The 19,691-nt window shown below is 46.1% G+C and overlaps 1 protein-coding gene across 6 annotated transcripts in view; it reads right to left on the bottom strand.

Annotated features, from left to right (window-relative positions):
• Positions 1 to 8,897: 8,897 nt before the first annotated feature.
• MSANTD2 (Myb/SANT DNA binding domain containing 2) overlaps positions 8,898 to 19,691 on the bottom strand; it is a 34,649-nt gene continuing 23,855 nt past the window's right edge. For 3 of the 6 annotated variants that reach the window (XM_054005364.1, XM_054005365.1, XM_054005366.1), the window contains one exon: positions 8,898 to 10,357. In XM_054005364.1, coding sequence (XP_053861339.1) covers positions 9,505 to 10,357 — 853 coding nt within the window. In that variant the 3' untranslated portion in view covers positions 8,898 to 9,504. Of the gene's footprint in view, positions 10,358 to 17,509; positions 17,644 to 19,691 lie in introns of all 6 variants that reach the window. The other 3 variants (XR_008441700.1, XR_008441701.1, XM_054005367.1) reach the window with 3 other exon arrangements.

Raw genomic sequence — 19,691 nt, 5'->3', positions numbered from 1 at the left:
ACAAAGAGATGGTTAATCTAAACAGATTAAGCTCCTTTATTCTAAATGCATCAAGGGGGAATGTGACTAGACATAAAATCATGCAAATATATGTAAATTATTCCAGAATTGAGACTCTCAGACTCCTGACAAGTTGCCATTTCAGCCCTCAGTGTTACATTTTTACTCACCGCTTCTCTAGGTGGCTTGTCAGGCATGTTGGGATCTTTTGAGTTAAATGGGCTATAGCCATTTTAAATGAGCGTAATAACTGCAGATTATTAATGAGGCCGCACTGGTGAGTGACACATGGAATAGCTGATTTCCAAACAGCTGCCCATCGATGGAGCAATGACTTGGTCTCAGAATTTTGGGAATGACTCCTCCCACTGGCTAGTTCCCAAATTTGAGACATTTTCATGATGGAGGAGCAGGAGAAGGTGCTCACCCACATCCTGGATGTATAAACGAGCCAAGCCAGATACACATGGAAGATGCAGGCAGAGGCCACTGGCTGGAGTGGTGAATCTTGGGGCCCTGAGAGGTCACTCGGTGGCTGCTGCCGCGTCTCTCGACGCTCATGGAGAGGCTGACTGTAGGTTTTGGTGCCTGGGGAGGAGTCACTGGCTGTGACAGCATCTTGGTGCACGCACAGGAGGTCAGTGTGCATTGCTCATTGCAAGGTGGACCAGTTGCGTGGTGCATGCAGAGATCCAAGTCTGTGTGCGTTGAATGCACTGGGTGCACATGGGAAGGTCTCTGGGCACAGCAGACACTTCACTCCTGAAGGAAATGGATCGCTCAGCCTCTAAGCATGAAGGAAAGGGGATGTCCGTGTGTATGGTGGGTGCAGACCCTTGAGGGCACACTGCACTCATGAATGGGTCACTTGGCAGCATGGCATCCCTTGAGAGGTTGCTCAGTGTGCCCATGCAGCTCACATGGTGCAGTGGGTGCTCTGCCATGGCTGGTGGGTGCCATGGTTTCTCACTGGCCATAGGGCAGCTCCTGGGGGAGACCGTAAGGAGAGGGTGTGCATAGGGAGGGTGCATAGAAGGTGTGCTGGGCACAGAGGCTGCTGGCCATAATGGTAGCGTAACAGAATCACTGGCTAGGAGGGTTGCTGGGCAAGGTTGGGAGGCTCAGCACCCTTGTGGGAGGCGGAGTATGGAGAGCTGGTCCAGTGCCGGTTACATGCGACAAGAGGCCATCAGTGCCCGGGTTCAGGATCTGCACACAGAAGGACTTGATTACAGCAGCATAAATGTTTACTAGGCGCTGTGCTTATGTTGCAGTCTCTGGGTGTAACAGGTGCTCCATGCACACATGGCTCAGTCCCTGGGTGTGATGGGTGCTCCATGCACATGTGGCAGAGGCCCTAGGTGCCCTGTATGCGTAGGGAGTGCTTACTGGGTGTGATGGCAGCTCCATGCACACAAGGAGCAGTGGTTGGATGTGCCCAGATGTGCATGCAGCCTTGCCCAGTGGATCCTGCATGGGCACTTCCACTCCCCAGGGCATCCAGTTGTGGACTGGCGCCTCTGCTCCCGCTGTCAACTTGACCTCCAAACCCCATTCAACCCTAATCCCAACGCAGGCTGCCTGAACCCAGCCAGTTCACAGGATTTTTAGCTTCACACCCCCTGTCTAAGCCTCCTTGGGCTCAGCAAGCCGAGGGTGGGGGGTTGTGACCTGACAAAGTGCAGCCAACAGCAGCGCAGAGAAGGGGATGCAAACTTGCCTCCGCCATTGCTTCCCCTGGGGAAGAATCCTTGGCGTTCAACCAAACTAAAGGAAAGTGCTTGGCCAGCGGCTCTGCTAGAAAAGCCTTTGGATGAGGCTTGTGTGCTTGGAACCGAATAAATCTACTAGGTGGATTCCCACGGTGCTGGGTTAAACTTCTGTTTAAATTACAACGTAAAAACCAACCAACCCCCCACTAAGGTCGCTGCAAACCAAGGGCCCAGTCTTGCTGTCAGTGAAATGAAAATGGGAGGTTACAGCAGCTAGGTCTTAGCTGATTCCTCTTCAGACACAGAACATCCACCCCTACACAAACACCGGTGCAGTTCAGAGAAGTAACAGCCCTTCTGGCATTCAGTGCCTCTGACTTTGTGTGAGGGTAAGTGTGAGGGAGAGAGAGAGAAGCAATGGACTACAAGATGCAGTTTAGGTACATTGATATACAGACGGTACTGTGGGGGAAGGTGTGGGGGGGACGATTTGGCCAAAGATACTAGGTCAAACCTGGACCTACAAGAAGTGATACGGCATCTTTCCTGTCCCTAGAGAGCAAACAGGACCTTTCCTGTATGATCCCATTCAACAGGTCCAGTGCATCATCTTCAGCAGGAGGGGGGTCAGGAGTGAATCTCTGCAGAACTCCAAGCCCCAAGGTATTGCCCCACTTACGAAGCAAATGGTTATTTTGTACAGAACAGCATGAACCTCCTCGCTGCTTGCTTAATTTCAATGCCAGTCGGTGAAGGCATATTACATTCTTTGTTCTCCTCCAAACACATCCTGTTCCGATTGCCACAATGGTTAGACACTTCTCCATGCCAATCAGAAGCACTTCTGTGGCACTAAATTATGTAACTGACCAGTCTAAAGCGCAAAGTAAACAATAAAAAAAAACAAAAAAAACCTTGTGAGGACACAAGTTGTAGAGCAAATGAGATGTGAACGGACGCTGTCCAACCTTCTCCCGAAACAGAACCAGGCCATTTAAGAAGTGCGACACTCCCCTGGGCTCAGCCTCACCTGCCTAGCTGGGCTTTCCCTTGGAGCAGGGATCCTTTCCAGTAGCCACAAAGCAAACAGCAAAGTGCCACGCTGCGTTGGTAATTGTGACCTGCAAGAGCCTTTCGGAAGGTTAAGCACCTTGCTTGGCGTTTTGGTTTCTGGTGCCTGTAACAGATTCGAGACAGAACAAATGCTTTCCCACGGTACCTGTAGCAGGACGTATTTATATATGGAGAAATACCTATCTCATAGAACTGGAAGGGACCTTGAAAGGTCATCGAGTCCAGCCCCCTGCCTTCACTAGCAGGACCAAGTACTGATTTTGCCCCAGATCCTTAAGTGGCCCCCTCAAGGATTGAACTCACAACCCTGGGTTTAGCAGGCCAATGCTCAAACCACTGAGCTCTCCTTCCCCCTCTCCGGATGCTGGCCGGAACACGAGGGCAGTTTTGAGTAACTGGCTGTGATCTTACCGCAGGAGGCTGGAGGAGGAAGGTACCTGCCCTTGGGGAAGTGCTCACGAGCTCATTGCTCGTACAGACACAATGGCCAGAAACGCGCTCCCTTCAGAAGACTGGTCTTCCATGGCGATACTGGCACCTCCCTGCTCCAAGCTGTTTCCTGCAACGGCAGGGCTTAGCTGGGCAGGGCACTAGGAAACAGCTGGGTGAACACCCTGCAGCTGCCTGCTAGGCCTGGCTGGCGGGAGCATATGGCACCATTTCTTTGCATCGGTTCCATATCAGATACTGCACCAGCCTCAGGGGCCTGTCAAAACCTTACCAGACCAGACCTGAGATAGTTTGTCTCTCCCTCCCCAGGCCAATACGATAGGTGCAGCCAGTCGTAACACTGCGGCTGGCAGACCCTAGGCAGAACAGACATTGGGTCTACAGGCGCAAGGACTTTGTTGAATTGAGCCCTTAATTCTCAGCACCTCATTGAAGAGACTGACAGACTAAGGGCAACACCACAAGTGATGGGGAAGGAGGCGGGAAGGATGAGGAAACTAAATCAGCGTGGATTGGACATGAACTAGCCAAGGATGGGGAGGGGAAAGGGCAAAGGCCAAGGAGGAGAGGGACTGTTTAGTGGAAGGGAGAGAGTAACGAGAGGCAGAGAAAAGGGGCTGTTCAAGCTGGACATTAGGAAAAGCTCAGGGAAAGAACAGGAGCCCAATCACCTGCACCACTGAACGTGAGTCGAACAAAATACTGGTAACTGACAATACTCACATCACGGATGGTGCAAGCATCTCCGGTACACTCCGCCCTTCTCATCACATCTACTCAGGCTCCCAGGAGGCCACATCTTATGCTGTTCTTTATCTGCATCAGATCTCTCAGGTCAGCTTCCCCATCCATGCAGGAGGCACCACTCAGGATCACCGACCATGGCTCTGCAGTTCTGCGACTGCCTCTTCGGTTTGGCTACTGACCCCCTCCCCCGACCTCTCTGTCCTCCTCTATTCTGGCAAGGATTGACTAGCTCCTGCAGGGCTGTACCGCTCCACTTTCCCCTTCTGCTCTTAGCTGGCCAAGCTTGCAAGGCCTTACGCCCAACTTGTGGCGTGTCTGTGGGTCATGCCATCACTTTTCAACATGGCACCCCATCGATTCCAGAATTTCAGGGAATGTTCTAGGCATCAATGGACAGATCCCTATTGATTCGGGAGGAAATCTGAAAATGGAAAGGGGGAAATGGGGTACACACAGCGCCCCAGCCGCTAACAGAGCCAGAGCTTCAAGCAGCTCTGCAGTGGTCTATAGATCAAAGAGTGGTTGATGGCACCCTTTACTGCCTTCTCGCATAAAAATTACTCCCCTCCCTACCAATCTCAGCTCTGTCCAGCCTCCCAAGAGTTATAATACACGGACACTCAGCGTGTCCGATCGCCTAAAGAGAAAAGAGACAAATAACGTTGGAGGGAGAAGGGGGACATGTGCCCTGCCCCTGGCATGCGGGAGGGAAGGAGAAATTGAGGGACCCTGGTATGGGGGGGAGGGGTGCACACAGAGTCATTGGCATGGGGTGGAAGAGAATGGATGACTTATGGGAGGAAGGGGGAATAGGGGGCACAGAACCCCTGGCAAGGGGCAATTGGGGAACCCTGGCATGTGATGGGGGAAGAGTGGAGGGCACACACAGATTCTGCCATGGCAGGGGAAGGGAGAATGGGGAGACAGCTCCAGGCATGAGGGAGGGAGTTGGGACCCAGGGAGGGGGAATGGAGGGGTGCAATGAGATCAGCCAACACAAGCTGCGATGTGCATGACCCCCTAGTATTTCTAGTCTTCACTGTCACATCCTTCCTCCTTCTCATCGACCCCATCTGAAGGCTCAGCTTCCCCCTCCCCCCATGCTCTTATCCAGTTTGGTTTCTCGGCCTCGTCTCTAAAGCTTTGGCTGTAATTCCAGTGCCTACAACTGGTCCACGACTAGGACCAGTTTGCACTCGGAAATACGCAGCCCTACAATCATGTTGTACACATTCCACGCGGCACTTGTGGGCTCTTCCATAACCATGCGTTTTCCTTCAAGGATGTTTCTTCCTGTTGGAACCCGCCAGCATCAAGCCACACGGCTTCCTCAAGAACTTCTGTCTGCAGTCTCGTGTGGACCGCTACAAAAGGGGACAAACATTCAAAGAGTTAACGCCCATCTCAGCTAGTTACTAGCACTGCACCAGCAGCACCTCACTCCCTCCTACAAACGCCTTGGCATTTGGCCCCTTTGTTACCTACCCTCAGGGAACGTCCGACACTGCAGCTGCAGCGAGCCTCCCAGTCTGGGCAGCCAGACTGGTGCTAGCAGGGCTGGAGCTAGTGTGCTAAAAGCAGCAGCGTGGATGCTGCGGCACCAGCGGAGGCTCGAGGTGAGGAACGTCAGCTCAGACTCACCCGACCCCATCGGTCCGAGTGTGGGTGCCCAGCCCGAAACTCCACCAGCGCTAGAACGTCCACACTGCTATCTTTAGTCCTGCTAGCACGAATTCATCTACCAGGCTGGAAAGCTCACGCTCTCTGCTGCAGTGTAGACGTACCCTTTAGGGCTACCTATGCTGGAGAACTGAACCTTTCCAGGCTTAAGCATTGCAACGGCAGCTTTCTAAAAAGCAGTCTACTCTGGTTCATTGAGAGCCCACTCATCAGCTCGGATGGTACGAGCCCATTCTGGAGGTCTACAGGCTGCACTTGCTCAGCTGTTGAGGACCCTGGCCATTGGAGGAGCGTAATAATGATGAAGGCAGAGGGATCTGAAGCACTTGGCAAGCTGGGCCCATTCAAACAAATGTATTTTAATGCAGCCAAAAGCAAAAGTTACACATCTAGGAACAAGGAACACAGGCCACGCCCACAGAAGGGGGGGGCATATCCTAGAAAGCAGTGACTCTGAAAAGGATTTAGGGCACAGAGGGGACAAGGAATTCAACATGAGCGCCCAGTGCAATGCCACGGCACAAAGGGCTGATAAGACCCTTGGACATACAAAGAGGGTGAGTAGCCATACGGAAGTCATTGTCTCTCTCTACACGGTATTGGTGAGACAAATACTGGAACCCGGAGCTCAGTTCTGGTGCCACATTTTAAAAAGGAGGTTGAAAAACTGGAGAGGGTGCAGTAGAGAGCCACAAAAATGATTTAAGGGCTGGGGGAAATGCCTGACAGTGAGACTCCAAGGCCTGGTCTACACCAGAAAATTAGGTTAACTACGTCACTCAGGGGTGTAAAAAAAAAAAATCCACATCCTTGAGCAGCGTAGCTAAACCGACATAAGACCCTGTGTAGACAGTGCTAGGTCAACAGAAGAATTCTTCTGTCAGCTACTGCCTCTCAGGGAGGTGGATTACCGATCACAAGAGACTCCCTCCCGATGGCATAGGTAGTGCAAGCTCACGCTGTTTATCAAAAAGAAGTCTGAGCGGTGATTTGATTAAATACAGTAACGCCTCACTTAACGAAACAATGTTACCCGGGACGACTTTATTCGTTAGCTGATCTATTAGAGAACATACTCATTTAAAGTTGCGCAACGTTCTGTTATAAGGTTGTTGGGCGGGTGGGTGGAGCGGGGCAAGCTAGGTCGCTCCTGCTGGGGCGCGGGGGCTTGCCCCATTCTGCCCACCCGGCGTTCCTACCAGGATTGAAGTAAGCAGGTCCAGATGAGTAACTCTCTGCCCCAGTCAACATCTTCAGCTGCCAACGACACAACTGCAGCTTTACCACTCCTGCACACGTGGGAGACAGTGGCTGGAAAGCCATGGCTGCTTAACCTAGTTTGAGGTTTCAGATTTACTGGGGTGTGTGACTTTGGTTACCTGGTGCTTCAGTGTGTCCTATTACTGTTATCTTACATCTCTGTGGCATCTGGCACTTTGTAGAGTCTTCTGCCAGCTGCAACACCGACCCTGCACTGCAGGAAGGTAAGATTTTTTTTCTTCTGTCGGTCAGATGCAGTGGAAAGGCCCACTCCTAAGAGATGCTCAGCATCTGGGCCACATGCAAGTTTACGTGATTTCCACACGGACGGTGTATACATACCTAAACACACAGGGCAGGAGAATCAGTCAACAAAAAGGCAAGTGTTACCAAAAACAGTTGGTTACAAGCTCTCCATCTACATAAACATTTCATAGCAAGCGTCATATTATTTTAAAATTAAAATATATTGAATATATTCTGCTTATTGAACAATAAAGAGCCCTGTGGCACCTTATAGACTAACAGATGTATTGGAGCATAAGCCTAAGTCTATAAAGGTGCCACAGGACTGTTGCTTTTTACAGATCCAGACTAACACCGCTATCCCTCCGATACTTGACATTCTGCTTATTGTTCATAAGGGGCAACACTGGGGGAAGGGGAGACCATGCAAACACTGCCTCTCGTATTATCGACTGCTGCAACTGGGCTGGGGGGTGCAGACGGGGCAGAAAGGTAGGATCTGAGTGGACCTGAAGAGCACCCCAGTACTGCTTAGGCACACTAATTGAAGGGGCCAGGTAGAGAGCTGGGCCTCAGCGCTGCCATTAGCTATTCTCCAGTCTGCCAGAACAGTCTGAATTGAAGTGATGTGGGCAGAGGCGTCTCCAAGATTAGCACTGAGCTGGTGCAGTAGCACCAACACTTGGAATATCTGTGCAATGCTCGGTGCCCCAAGTGCTGTAGTGTTCCAAGTGCCTGGACCAGGATGGGGACCACCAATATTCTAATGCAGACAGGGCTTCCGAGGTTGACCAGGCCTCTTACCACACTGTCTCGTTTCACCTTAGCTCATCCAGCATCTGAATTCACACCTCAAACCCCAGATTAAGGAATGATGCACTCAAATTCACAATAACTGGTTAATGTACTTATTACAAACTCACTATTCTCTTAATAGTGCTGAATAAAACCCATCACCCCTGCTTTCCCCCCCCCCCTCCCCCCCACACACACAGCTATGTTGTGGTCTTCATGGGAACTGGCCTAATAAAATCACAGTAAATTCCCTCCTACACACACATTTGAAATAATTTGTGGTAATTCTGAATTAAGATCCAGTAGCTAAATGGACCATTATGGTCCAGATTAGATTTAGCAGTTCAACACCACAATTGCAAGTGCCCCGCTGGCGTATACCAGACTTACACATGCCCAGCATCACACACACAGATTTATAATCTCACCACTTCCTCCCCACAAATAAAACAAAACAAGCACCCAGGATCGAAGGACCGCTCCAGCCTATGGAACAAAGCCCAGGTGCAGGTTTCCACAGGTATGATTTGTAACCTCAAATGAACTAAACCTGCACATCTCTACTACAAACCCATCCAGGGAAATCAGGTTTAGGAAGAGAAACACATTTCTAGAAGTCCACACGTGTTTGGGTTTTTTTTATTAGGACTGACACATTCATTGTATGTCACAACTTCCACGGATCAATGAGTTTTAGAAAAATCAAAATGCCAGCACCAGCCAGGCGGAGGATGGGGCTTATATAGTAACAGTTTTGAAAAGGCATTAAATGTTTACTCCCCCTCCATCCATAACCCTCCCCTCCCCTCCCTCCTCCCTCCCCTCCCCCCCAAAATTCTCACAGCTTTGATTGTATTGATAAGCATGGTTTGACAAAATGTTTCCCAGCTGTCAGGTTATTCTCACTGCCACAAAGAGGCTAACTAGAACTCAAAAAGGCCAGGAATTACTTTAATGGTAAAAAAAAGAGCTGATATGACAACACTACTAGTAAAGTGGGATACATCACAGAAACAAAAGTCTTTGCAGGCAACACTGGTTGGAAATGGTAAAACACTTGATGGGTGAAAAAAGTGAAACTCTAAATTATATACAATAGTAGCTAAGGGTGGCATTGAAAAACAGTCTCATTTAATGTGACCCAAGGTTTAACTTGCCATTATCTATTGCTTATTTATTCAGATCAGTAATAACACTTCATATAGAGACAGATGTGTAAAAATGAAACATTGTGGAAAAAACAGCTTTTCATATGAAATGCAAAGTAGAAGCGCTGTCCAATGTGGAATGTACCTACAGTCATTTTTACAAGGCTCTCCTTCTTCTCTTTATAAAATCAATTGACCTGCCAAGCAAGTTAGCTGTATATTTTACTTGCTCAGGACAAGTTGTTTCGAATCATTTGCAAGCATCTTTCATTCTGAAGTTCATTTTCACTCTGAAAGTCTTACTTGCCCCTCTGTGAACAGACAGGATCCGTAAGCGTCTGCTAGCAACATGGAAAGGAGGCAGGAGCCCTAATCCTTATGAAGGACGAGATTCAGTTGTTAAACTTCAATGGGTATCCAATGGCTTTTTCCAGGCACTCTACCAAAGAGCCAGCAGAAAGAAAATCCCTCTCCACTTCCACAAATTTGATGTAGATGGATTTAGGCGACACCCCTGGTTCTACGATGCAGTTCTGAGATAAAAACCCATTGATTCCAACCCACTCTTTGCTGAAGGTTTTGGTGTTGGCCTGAAAATGTAAAAACAAACACTGCTGGAGAGTTCTAACCTCAGCAATGCCAAGGTAACAATAGATAATTCTGGCGGACTCCATCTCCACCCTGAGAGAGGCCTGCGGTGAAGGGACATCTACCTCCCCCTGAATCTCTTTCCCAGGGTCTGGGCCTCTGCGGTCTGCATGAGGCGAGTGGGGTTTCTCCTGGCAATCTTCATAACCAATGGCATACAGGCCAGGGCTTTTGGGAATCCCCCCTGGTAATAAATACTGAACAACATTTCCTCCCGTTGGCTTAGAGTGAGCTATAGGTATCCAGTCAACTTCCATATGCAGCTCCAGGCATCTTGCTTCACTAATAGTAATCTCTAGGAATTTATAGTAAACATTTTTCCAGTTCATTTTCTGTACTCGCGTCATGATGATCCTGCCCTCTGGCTTCTCCGAATTGAAATATTCCCTAAGCCGTTTGCCAAGAGGCACCTGGGAACTGATCTCAGCGTAGTGGTAGCGAATATCCTCCTTCCAGCGTGTGTTATAACCAATGCCAAAAATGGCTAGTTTGTTAGAAAGATGTAGCCTGGAGAAATCTGTCCAGCTCTGAAACAGCTCCCATTTTAATTGGACGGATTCCAAGATTTGCACAATGTTCTGCATGACGTCTTGCTTCCTAGAAAAATTAACACAAATATAAACCATAAGATGGAGCTCAGCTCAGACTGGAGATTTTTTTTTTTTTAAAGGTTTTGCTTAAGTTTGAAAGAGCACATCAACTTTCAGAAAACATTAACCAAAGCAAGAGCGGCTATCTGAGAAACTGGTGGCCAACTGAGAAAAGGTGGCCACCAAAAATGTCATAGTTAGCCCTAACTTATAGAATTCATCATTAGCATTTAACTCTTTCAAAATGCTTTAGAAATGTCTTCAAGGGCTTTGTGAAGCAGATAAGAATGGGCATTTAGTTTCCTAAAATTCAGAAGTCTACAGGAACATTTAACCAAGACATATTACTCACAACATACATGTGTTCTAGAATACTCTTTCATCCGTTAAACACCTAACTCCCACTGAAATCTTCTTCTATAAGATCTGCTCTAGGATTGGTTGGGGATCGGTCCTGCTTTGAGCAGGAGGTTGGATTAGATGACCTCCCGAGGTCCCTTCCAACCCTGGTATTCTATGAATTATTTGGGGAAACTCTCTGGGCTGTGTCATGCAGGAGCTCAGACTAGATCATAATGGCCCCAGCTGGCCTTAGAATCTACGGGGGGTGTGGGGGGGAAAATCAGTAGGAGATAAGCATCTAAATACCTTTAAAAATGTAGCCCCATGACACATTATATTCACATTCTGTGCAAAGAGGACAAGTTAATGTTGCAGTATGAATGTTATTACTTTTGTATTTGTTTAATCTTAACACTACAGTAAATTATTATCATTTAATGTGTCTTCCCTTTCCCCCAAAAAACAAAAACAAACAAAAAAAAAAACACAAGCCAACAAACAAAAAACCAAGATAGCAGAACTTTAGTGGGTTTTTTTTTTTTCCCTCCCTCTGCTGACAAGCATAATTTTCAGCAAAAGCTGAATGGTATCAGTAGAGAAAAAAGTGCTTTTCCCTTACTGATGTATTTCAAGTTCCACTTTTGCACAAAACTTCACCACCCTTCCCCCGCGCCTCCCCCCCCCCAATCATATTCTCATGATGACAGTGCAAATGGGCAGTGAAAGAACAAAACAGTTTAACTTTGCTGACTAACAGTGCTTTTGAGCAAACATTCCTCTGCTGCTACGGACCGGGAGTTACGGACTCGACACTACAATCTACTAAGATATTACTTAGTTGTGCATGCTCAACTATGTAATTTTAAACATTGTAAGCTTAAACATTAAGCTTTCCCCAAACTTGCAACTTCTCCACTGAGGTCCATAAGTACAGAATTGTGAAGTTTCAACAATTTGACTTCAGCTTATAAAAGCAAACAGAACTTTTTCTTAAATCAAAAGATTTTTTTCATGCTCCCAAAATTCAAAAAAAAGTGACAATGAATTTTGCACAAGTGTTCCAAAGAGCATTTACTTCTGGGCCAAGACTAAGCATGTGGGACATTTCAGCCAAAATTGAAAGCCCGAGAATATTCCAAATAACCAGAATTAAAAAAAGAAAAAAAAAGTTCAAAAGCCCATCTTACCATAAATACACTGCCTTTCCTATTATCTTAGGTTTACTTCTCAGTGATTATACTTTGATTTTTTTTTCCTATTAATTATTTCTAAAAAGAACAAATGTCTTTCTACTTTTTCAACTCCCAATTGGTTTCCTGACTTTGAATGAACTAGTCACTGAACTAGATGAATAAAGTGAAATGAAGAAAATATTCTCTCTGCCCTGCAGAAGAGGCTACCACTTTGTCAAAAGCTGGTTTAACGCTTCAACAAACTCTCGTTCAGTGGTTTGACTTTCAGTACATATTTGCTACCAATTTTCAATTTTTTGTATTTAATGTAAATGATTTAAATATGAAATCTTCATTTCAGTTTATTCGACTAGTTCAATTCAATGACTGCTTCATTCAGTTAAGAAACCAATTGGAACTTGTAAAAGCAGGATAGCTGGTTTTCCTCTTCCTCTCCCACACAAAAAACTTAGTTGCGAGAAGACAAGCTCTACTAGTACTAAAATCTTGACAGATACAGTGACCAGAAGTAATCAGTTCATTTAGCTACAGATAACTCCTTTGTTTAATTAATGTTAGTTTTAAATACAATTCATGTTTTTATAAACTTTCTTCTTATGTTTCCAGCACACTTAAGGTAATTTTAAATGCGGTTTCTGGTGGATTGATTTTGAATTTCCAAATAGTCTCTCACAAATCGCAAGTAAAAAAGTAATCTATTAAAGAAATGCATCATTCACCATCCTCTAAAATAATAAAAATTAACCATCTAAATCAATGTAAATTAAATTATATAATTGCTTAAATAAATGTGTATGTAGATATAGCGTGTCCTCCTGGTTAGTAAAAAGAAACACCAAATTTCGCGTAAAGACTATATTTAGTTGGAAATCATCATGATTTAATAGTTAACCTTTCTGTAGAAAAAACTACAAAATACAAAGGCAAAACATGATTAAAATCAATGTTTCCTGCTTACTGATCAAAATCATGGTTACAATTGGTGATTTAAATCAATCTGATTAAAATCAATCCACCCTGTTAGCTAACTATGTCAAAGCAAATACCAATAAGAGAATTTGTACTTTTATAACTAATTAGCCAAGTCTATTTGCACACATCTGATGCAAGCATGAGCAGCTTCACACAGGATGGGTGGGAAAGGCACTGATGGCGCTATAGGCACTCTATTTGTCTCACGAGTAAAGAACAAGCTAATAACATATCAGAGCCACAAGCAGGTATTACAGCTCTTTTGGTAATTGAGAAATCCGTCTCAGTCCGCTAAATCCCATTTGCAAAACACATGCCATTTTAACTCTTCTCATGCTTTTATCAACTGTAGTGAATTTTCAGAGTAACAGCCGTGTTAGTCTGTATCCGCAAAAAGAAGAACAGGAGTACTTGTGGCACCTTAGAGACTAACAAATTTATTAGAGCATAAGCTTTTGGGCTGAAGTCCACGAAAGCTTATGCTCTAATAAATTTGTTAGTCTCTAAGGTGCCACAAGTACTCCTGTTCTTTTTGTAGTGAATTTGTATTTGGTCCCCTACAGTAGGGCACAAGCAGAAGAGAGAGTTTTGGATCTAGTGGCCATCTCCTTTCTCAGCCACCATGGGGAAATTCTCTTCTGAATCTTCAAACTTGCAGAGAATAAGTGCTCTTTCTGGAGGGCCCATGAGTGCTCTCCCTTCTCCTAGAAAGCACGGAGTCTCTGCCCCACCTCCTGTGGAGAAGGGAGGCACTGCAGCAATGCATTCTGGTGTGCAGGCCTCGCACACGTGTCCCTTATTTACTACAGAGCTGGGGAAAAGGGGACCTCTTGGAAACAGGTGCAGAGAAAGGTGAGACAATAAGAAATGAAGGGGAGAAATGAAACAAAGTAGCATTAGAAGGGAAGGAGACCGAACAGAACAATGGAAGGAGAAAGCAAAGTCCGATAAGAAAAAACTTAGACCAACTGGCTAAGCAGCAGTTCTGCAGAAAAGGACCTGGGGATTACAGTGGACAAGAAGCTGGATACGAGTCAGCAGTGTGCCCTTGTTGTCAAGAAGACCAACCTCATATTGGGCTGTATGAGTAGGAGCATTGCCAGCAGATAGAGAGAAGTAATTATTCCCCTCTATTTGACACTGGTGAAGCTACACCTGGAGTATTGCATCCAGTTTTGGTCCCCCCACTACAGAAGGGATGTGGACAAATTGGAGAGAGTCCAGCGGAGGGCAACGAAAATGATTAGGGGGCTGGGGCACATGACTTACGAGGAGAGGCTGATGAAACTGGGGTTATTTAGTCTGCAGAAGAGAAGAGTGAGGAGGGATTTGATAGCAGCCTTCAACTACCTGAAAGGAGGTTCAAAAGAGGATGGAGCTAGGCTGTTCTCAGTGGTGGCAGATGACAGAACAAGGAGCAATGGTCTCAAGTTGCAGTGGGGGAGGTCTAGGTTGGATATTAGGAAACACTATTTCACTAGGAGGGTGGGGAAGTACTGGAATGGGTTACCTAGGGAGGTGGTGGAATCTCCAGCCTTAGAGGTTTTTAAGGCCCAGCTTGACAAAGCCTTGGCTGGGATGATTTAGTTGGGATTGGTCCTGCTTTGAGCAGGGGATTGGACTAGATGACCTCCTGAGATCTCTTCCAATCCTAATATTCTATGAAACTATGCTCCTGTGTCAGAGAGAAGCTGCACCAACTCTGGAAAAGCCAATCTGGTGCTGTGAAGTGTCATGGAGAGAAATTAGCAAGGGAGAGGCTTGACAGGCCAGTGGCTAGAGCACTAGGCTACCCCCTAGCAGCTCTGGGTTCAATTCCCCCTTTGCTACGGCTTCCCTGTACCAGCTAGGGTGGTGGTGGTGGTGGAGGTGAAATGGTGGTGGAGGTGAAATGAGACAGCCTCAGCTCCACATCTATAAAATGGGGGTAATAGTATTTCTCTATAAAGACACTGAAAATTGTGAGGCATCCAGATACTACAATAGACAGAGTAAGGGGACATGGGGAGGAAACCTAAATCCTTGCCTTAGGCAGGCCTTTGGACATGCGTTATGCAATCGTACTTTTTCATTTTAAAAATATCTGAGAATTTAGACAACTCGCTAACCACTTGGTTTTGAATTTCAAACCCAGCATGTACACCTAGAACATGATCTGTACTCCGTCCTCACACAGGCCATCTCTGACTCCCACATTCCATATTGCATAGACTAACAGGACTAGGATGTGTTTTCTGGCTGCGGATCAGCCATGTTTCTATAGCTGAAACTGGTATTTCAGCAGTGGAAAAGGGCTACACTGATGCTCAGGAGAGCTCTCAAAAGGAGAAGGCAGAGTCCCTGATCAATCATTTCCTCCGACAATACATTTTAAAATGTTGCCATTTTCCACATTTGGCCACTAGTTACAAAAATACCCAGAAAACTCCTTTATTTTGCAGATTCTTCCTTGTGTATCCCCACAGATTTCAAGATTTAAAGACCCACTCCTACCTCCCTGAAAGCTTCATAACTATTCTGTTGAAAAAGGAAAATACCAGATCTGCAGACCATCCGTCCACCAAGGCAGCTGGCATGGAAATTCAGGGTTAGAGTACAGCGGGCAGAAACCGCAGCAGAGCTCCAGTGAAATCAGTGGCGCCAGGCCAATTGACACCAGAATAAAGAGCCTGGGCCAGCTCCGCAATCATTTATTATTGGCTTCTCCAGGACGGCGATCACTCCACTGAAGGCTACATGCCCCACAAGTTCAGAGTCTCGTAACATTTGTAATTTGCGGCTGTTTCAAGATCGCTTAGAAGTTGAAATGAAGGTGACAAGCAGCAGCCTGTGTATTAAGGAGGCCTACACGCCAAGAGAGCATCACTCTACAAGCCGCAGACGAGTGCGGCTGGGTGAAACTCAAGGTGGTGCTTCCAACATTTAAAGCCCTACATGGACTGGGCCCAGGTTACTTGAGGCCACTTTTTCACCCAATGGCACACTGCCACAGGTCAATCACCTGTGCTGATCCAATGACAGCCCCTCTTCTACAACCAAGAGGAAGCTAATCTCCATGGAACCTTGCAGCACTGGAATTCTCCTCTTCTGCACCCCCAGAACCCAGATTTGCCAACATCTGCCCGAGCTACGGAGGCTCTCTTTTTCTCCAGACGTTTGGGCACAGGATGGGTCACAGGCTGGAGGGGTAGCACGATGCCCAAGATGAAGGGTAGTGGGAGCCCAATTCACCATTGGCCTACACCTTGTGTTGTTTATACCAGTGCAAAGCAAATGCATTTATGGCACTTTTCACTAGTGGGAGTGATGACATGGCAATGAGGAGACAGACTTCCCTTAGTTCTCCAACACCCTCTAGCAAAATAACTCCATTAGGTAAGAGCAGGACATGGACATTTAACCTAAACTGGAGCCTCGGATAGGCACCCATTGAATATTTTACCAAACACAATGCACACACCTCTACTGAAGACCTCAAGTAGTTGCAATGCTCTGGTTATGCACAGGAAAGACATTTGCCTTTTGACAATTATGTACCTACTGTTCACGGATTTCATAGTAAGCATTTGTAAATGTGAGCCTTAAAGCTGCACAAGTCAGCCAGGACTCCTTCCACAGGAGATGCAAGCTGGGAATGGGTGCAACGAGTGATTCTGCCACTTGCACTTTTAGAATAATGAATGGTGCCTGGCTGATAGCCATGGAGGTCAAGCATTAACCAGTGAACGGGAGTGGCACACTACCCACCCCTGACCTACGAGGGCCAATTCCAGGTGAGAGGGTAGCGTATTCCCAGCTCCATTCAAGCTTTGGCCCCTTGGCAAGACTATGGGGATGTCTATACTACCCGCCGGATCAGCGGGCTGCAATCAATCCAGCGGGGATCAATTTATCCCGTCTAGTCTAGACGCAATAAATCGACCCCCGAGCGCTCTCCCGTCGACTCCTATACTCCAGCACCACAAGAGACGCAAGCAGTCAACAGAGGAGTGGCAGCAGCCGACGACTCACTTCAGTGAAGACACCATGGTACGTCGATTTAAGTATGTCTACTTCAGCTACAGTATTCACGTAGCTGAAGTTGCTTAACTTAGATCGATCCCCCCACCCCACCCCCAGTGGGGACCAGGGCTATGAACAAGCAGGTGATGGTGCAATTTTGGTGGAGGATTTAATGATGCAACAGCTCTGTTAAGAGTAGTCAAAGATCACTCACTTCAGAGCATTTAGTAGCCAGCACAGCAGTGGCTTTAGGTCATTAACATCCAGTGCATCTCAGCCACACATCAGGAGTAATTACACCATAAACACACTATGATTTCTGGGCTGTTTTTTAATCAACATTTTATTAAGTGCAGCTGAATTACTAGAAAGCCATGGAAAGAACCTGCTGAAAAACCACAGGAGCAGAGTTCTGACTCAGCCAGCCGTTTGCTAACACCACCTGTTGTGCCAGTGCTCCAGTCTCATGCTAGCAGCACTGTTACTGGTGGTTTCTTATTTAAAGAGTCAGGGGGAGTACCTGGAACTGCTCATGGTTCGCAGCATGAAACAGGAGGATAAAGACAGGAATACTGTCAAGGTGCATAAGTATTTATACAAGAGACACATTTATATTAACACATGAAAGACTATAGCATACAAGCCTGTACTTTTTCAATGGATAAAGATGGAAAGACAGCCTTCTATATATGGCTTTGCTGCTGGTTCTTCAGATTCTTACAGCTTGGAATAGGCCATCTCAAACTTTCACTTTAGACATTTGGGACTGTAAGTTCATCATCTTCTAGGGACAAGACAGACAAGGTGACGTTATAATTGGCTGTCTTATTAAGTACATTGCTGTCTGAGTACAGAGTTATGCTGGCAGCAGCATTTATACATTTATTTGTTAAAAGGCAGCGGACAGCCTCCATTTTCTCTTAGAGAAACACTTCTGTTCAAAACTTGAGAAACCAGAACTTGTAATTTTCAATTGAACAGTGGAAGAGACAGCTTAGAATAAAATCTCCTGTAAAATAGTACTACACAAGGTGATTAATAAACTAACGTCAGATAATTCAAACAGACTGAGGCTCCTGGTGAAAAAAAAACCTCTTGTAACGGGCCAGTGCTAGCAGGCACAGACGTGACTTCGCTTAGGGGAGTGATAGGTAAAGAGGAGCTTTAGAGAAGAAGCAAGGATTGCCAGGGACAGAATCACCAACCCAAGCACTCCGAAAGCTACAAGGATGATGGAAACTATTTTGACATCTCCCTGAGGCTTAGATGGCTCAGCAGCGGTTCCTTCTAACTCCGGGTTTCTACGATTATATCCAGCATCTCAGTCGGACTTGAAATCTTCAAACCAATAGGGAAGTTATAAATAGGTATCATGCAGTTTAAAAGGCTGTACTGTACCAACTACCTGCGAATTTCAGATACTGTAATTGTGACCACATGTGCAGTCAAAACGGAGAAAAGTGCGCTACACTGCAACTGCTTCCCCAATCGCTTTATTACCAGGAATTAACCCTCCGAACAGCCGGCGAGGTAGGCCACTCGGTGACAGATAGGAGTTCAGTAACTTTCCCAAGGCCACGCAGCAAGTTACCAGTAGAGCTGGAATTCCCAACTGCATGGCTGCTGCTAGGACACTGACCACTGAGGGCGGAATGGCTCCCTTTGTCTTGCTGAAATCTTACATGATTCAAAGGAGTGGGGATTCGAAGCTTGGTGGGAGTTTTAAACAAACCATTTCTGTACGAATCAGACTCCAAGCAGCAGAGGCTAGCACAGCTGTTTCAGTGAAGGAGCCAACATCTTTCAAAGCTCTTTATTTTGTCTCACAAGTGAATCAAAATAGCAGAACGAGTTCTCATGGAGTTAACAAGTTCCAATTCTTACAATGGTTGGGCCCGTATCAACTAAAAAAAGGGTCCCACTGCATGTCAGACTTCACATACGGGGTTCCAAACAACAGAGCAGAAAGCTAACACTGCACGATCACATGTGCATTTCCTACCCTGTGATCCTGTTGCAGGTACCTCAAAAAAAAAAAAAAAAAAAAAAAAATTAGGAAGCCAGTCCTAGGCACTATGCTGGTCTAGCAAGAGAAGCACAAGTACGCTACGCCATAAATGCAGTACAGCTTGGGGTAAAGATATTATAGGCCCAACTGTCAAAGCTAAGTTTGGAAGAGACAGAGAATGCCTTATGGACAGAGCAAGGGACTACGGGAGGACTTCTGAATTCTGTCACAGATGTTCTTAACTTGCTGTGTAACCTTGGACAAGCCACTTCACTTCTGTTCCTTACTTCCCACCTCTATAAAAGGGGGAAAATTATAAATACCTATCTCACATAAGAGCTTGGAGGCATTTACAGTTTGAAATCCTAACATATCAAAAGATGGTCTAAATTAGCTGTTCCCACTTAAGAAAGATCTTGGAGTCGTTGTGGATAGTTCTCTGAAAACATCCAATGTGCAGCGGGAGTCAAAAAAGCAAACAATGTTGGGAATCATTAAGAAAGGGATAGACAATAATATTGTTTCTACATAAATCCATGGTACGCCCACATCTTGAATACTGAGTGCAGATGTCGTCGCCCCATCTCAAAAAAAGATATATTGGAATTGGAAAAGGTTCAGAAAAGGGCAACAAAAATGATTAGGGGTATGGAATGGCTGCGGAGATTAATAAGATGAATTTTTCAGCTTGGAAAAGAGATGACTCGGGGGGGGGGGGGAGAATAGGACAGAGGTCTATAAAATCATGACTGGTGTGGAGAAAGTAAATAAGTGTTATTTACTCCTCATAACATAAGAGCTAGGCGTCACCAAATGACATTAAT

The sequence above is a fragment of the Malaclemys terrapin genome, chromosome 15, assembly GCF_027887155.1.
Source record: "Malaclemys terrapin pileata isolate rMalTer1 chromosome 15, rMalTer1.hap1, whole genome shotgun sequence".
In the NCBI taxonomy this organism is placed as follows: domain Eukaryota; kingdom Metazoa; phylum Chordata; order Testudines; family Emydidae; genus Malaclemys; species Malaclemys terrapin.
Note: the sequence above shows the minus strand (reverse complement) of the source record. Positions and strands in the feature narration are given on the sequence as shown.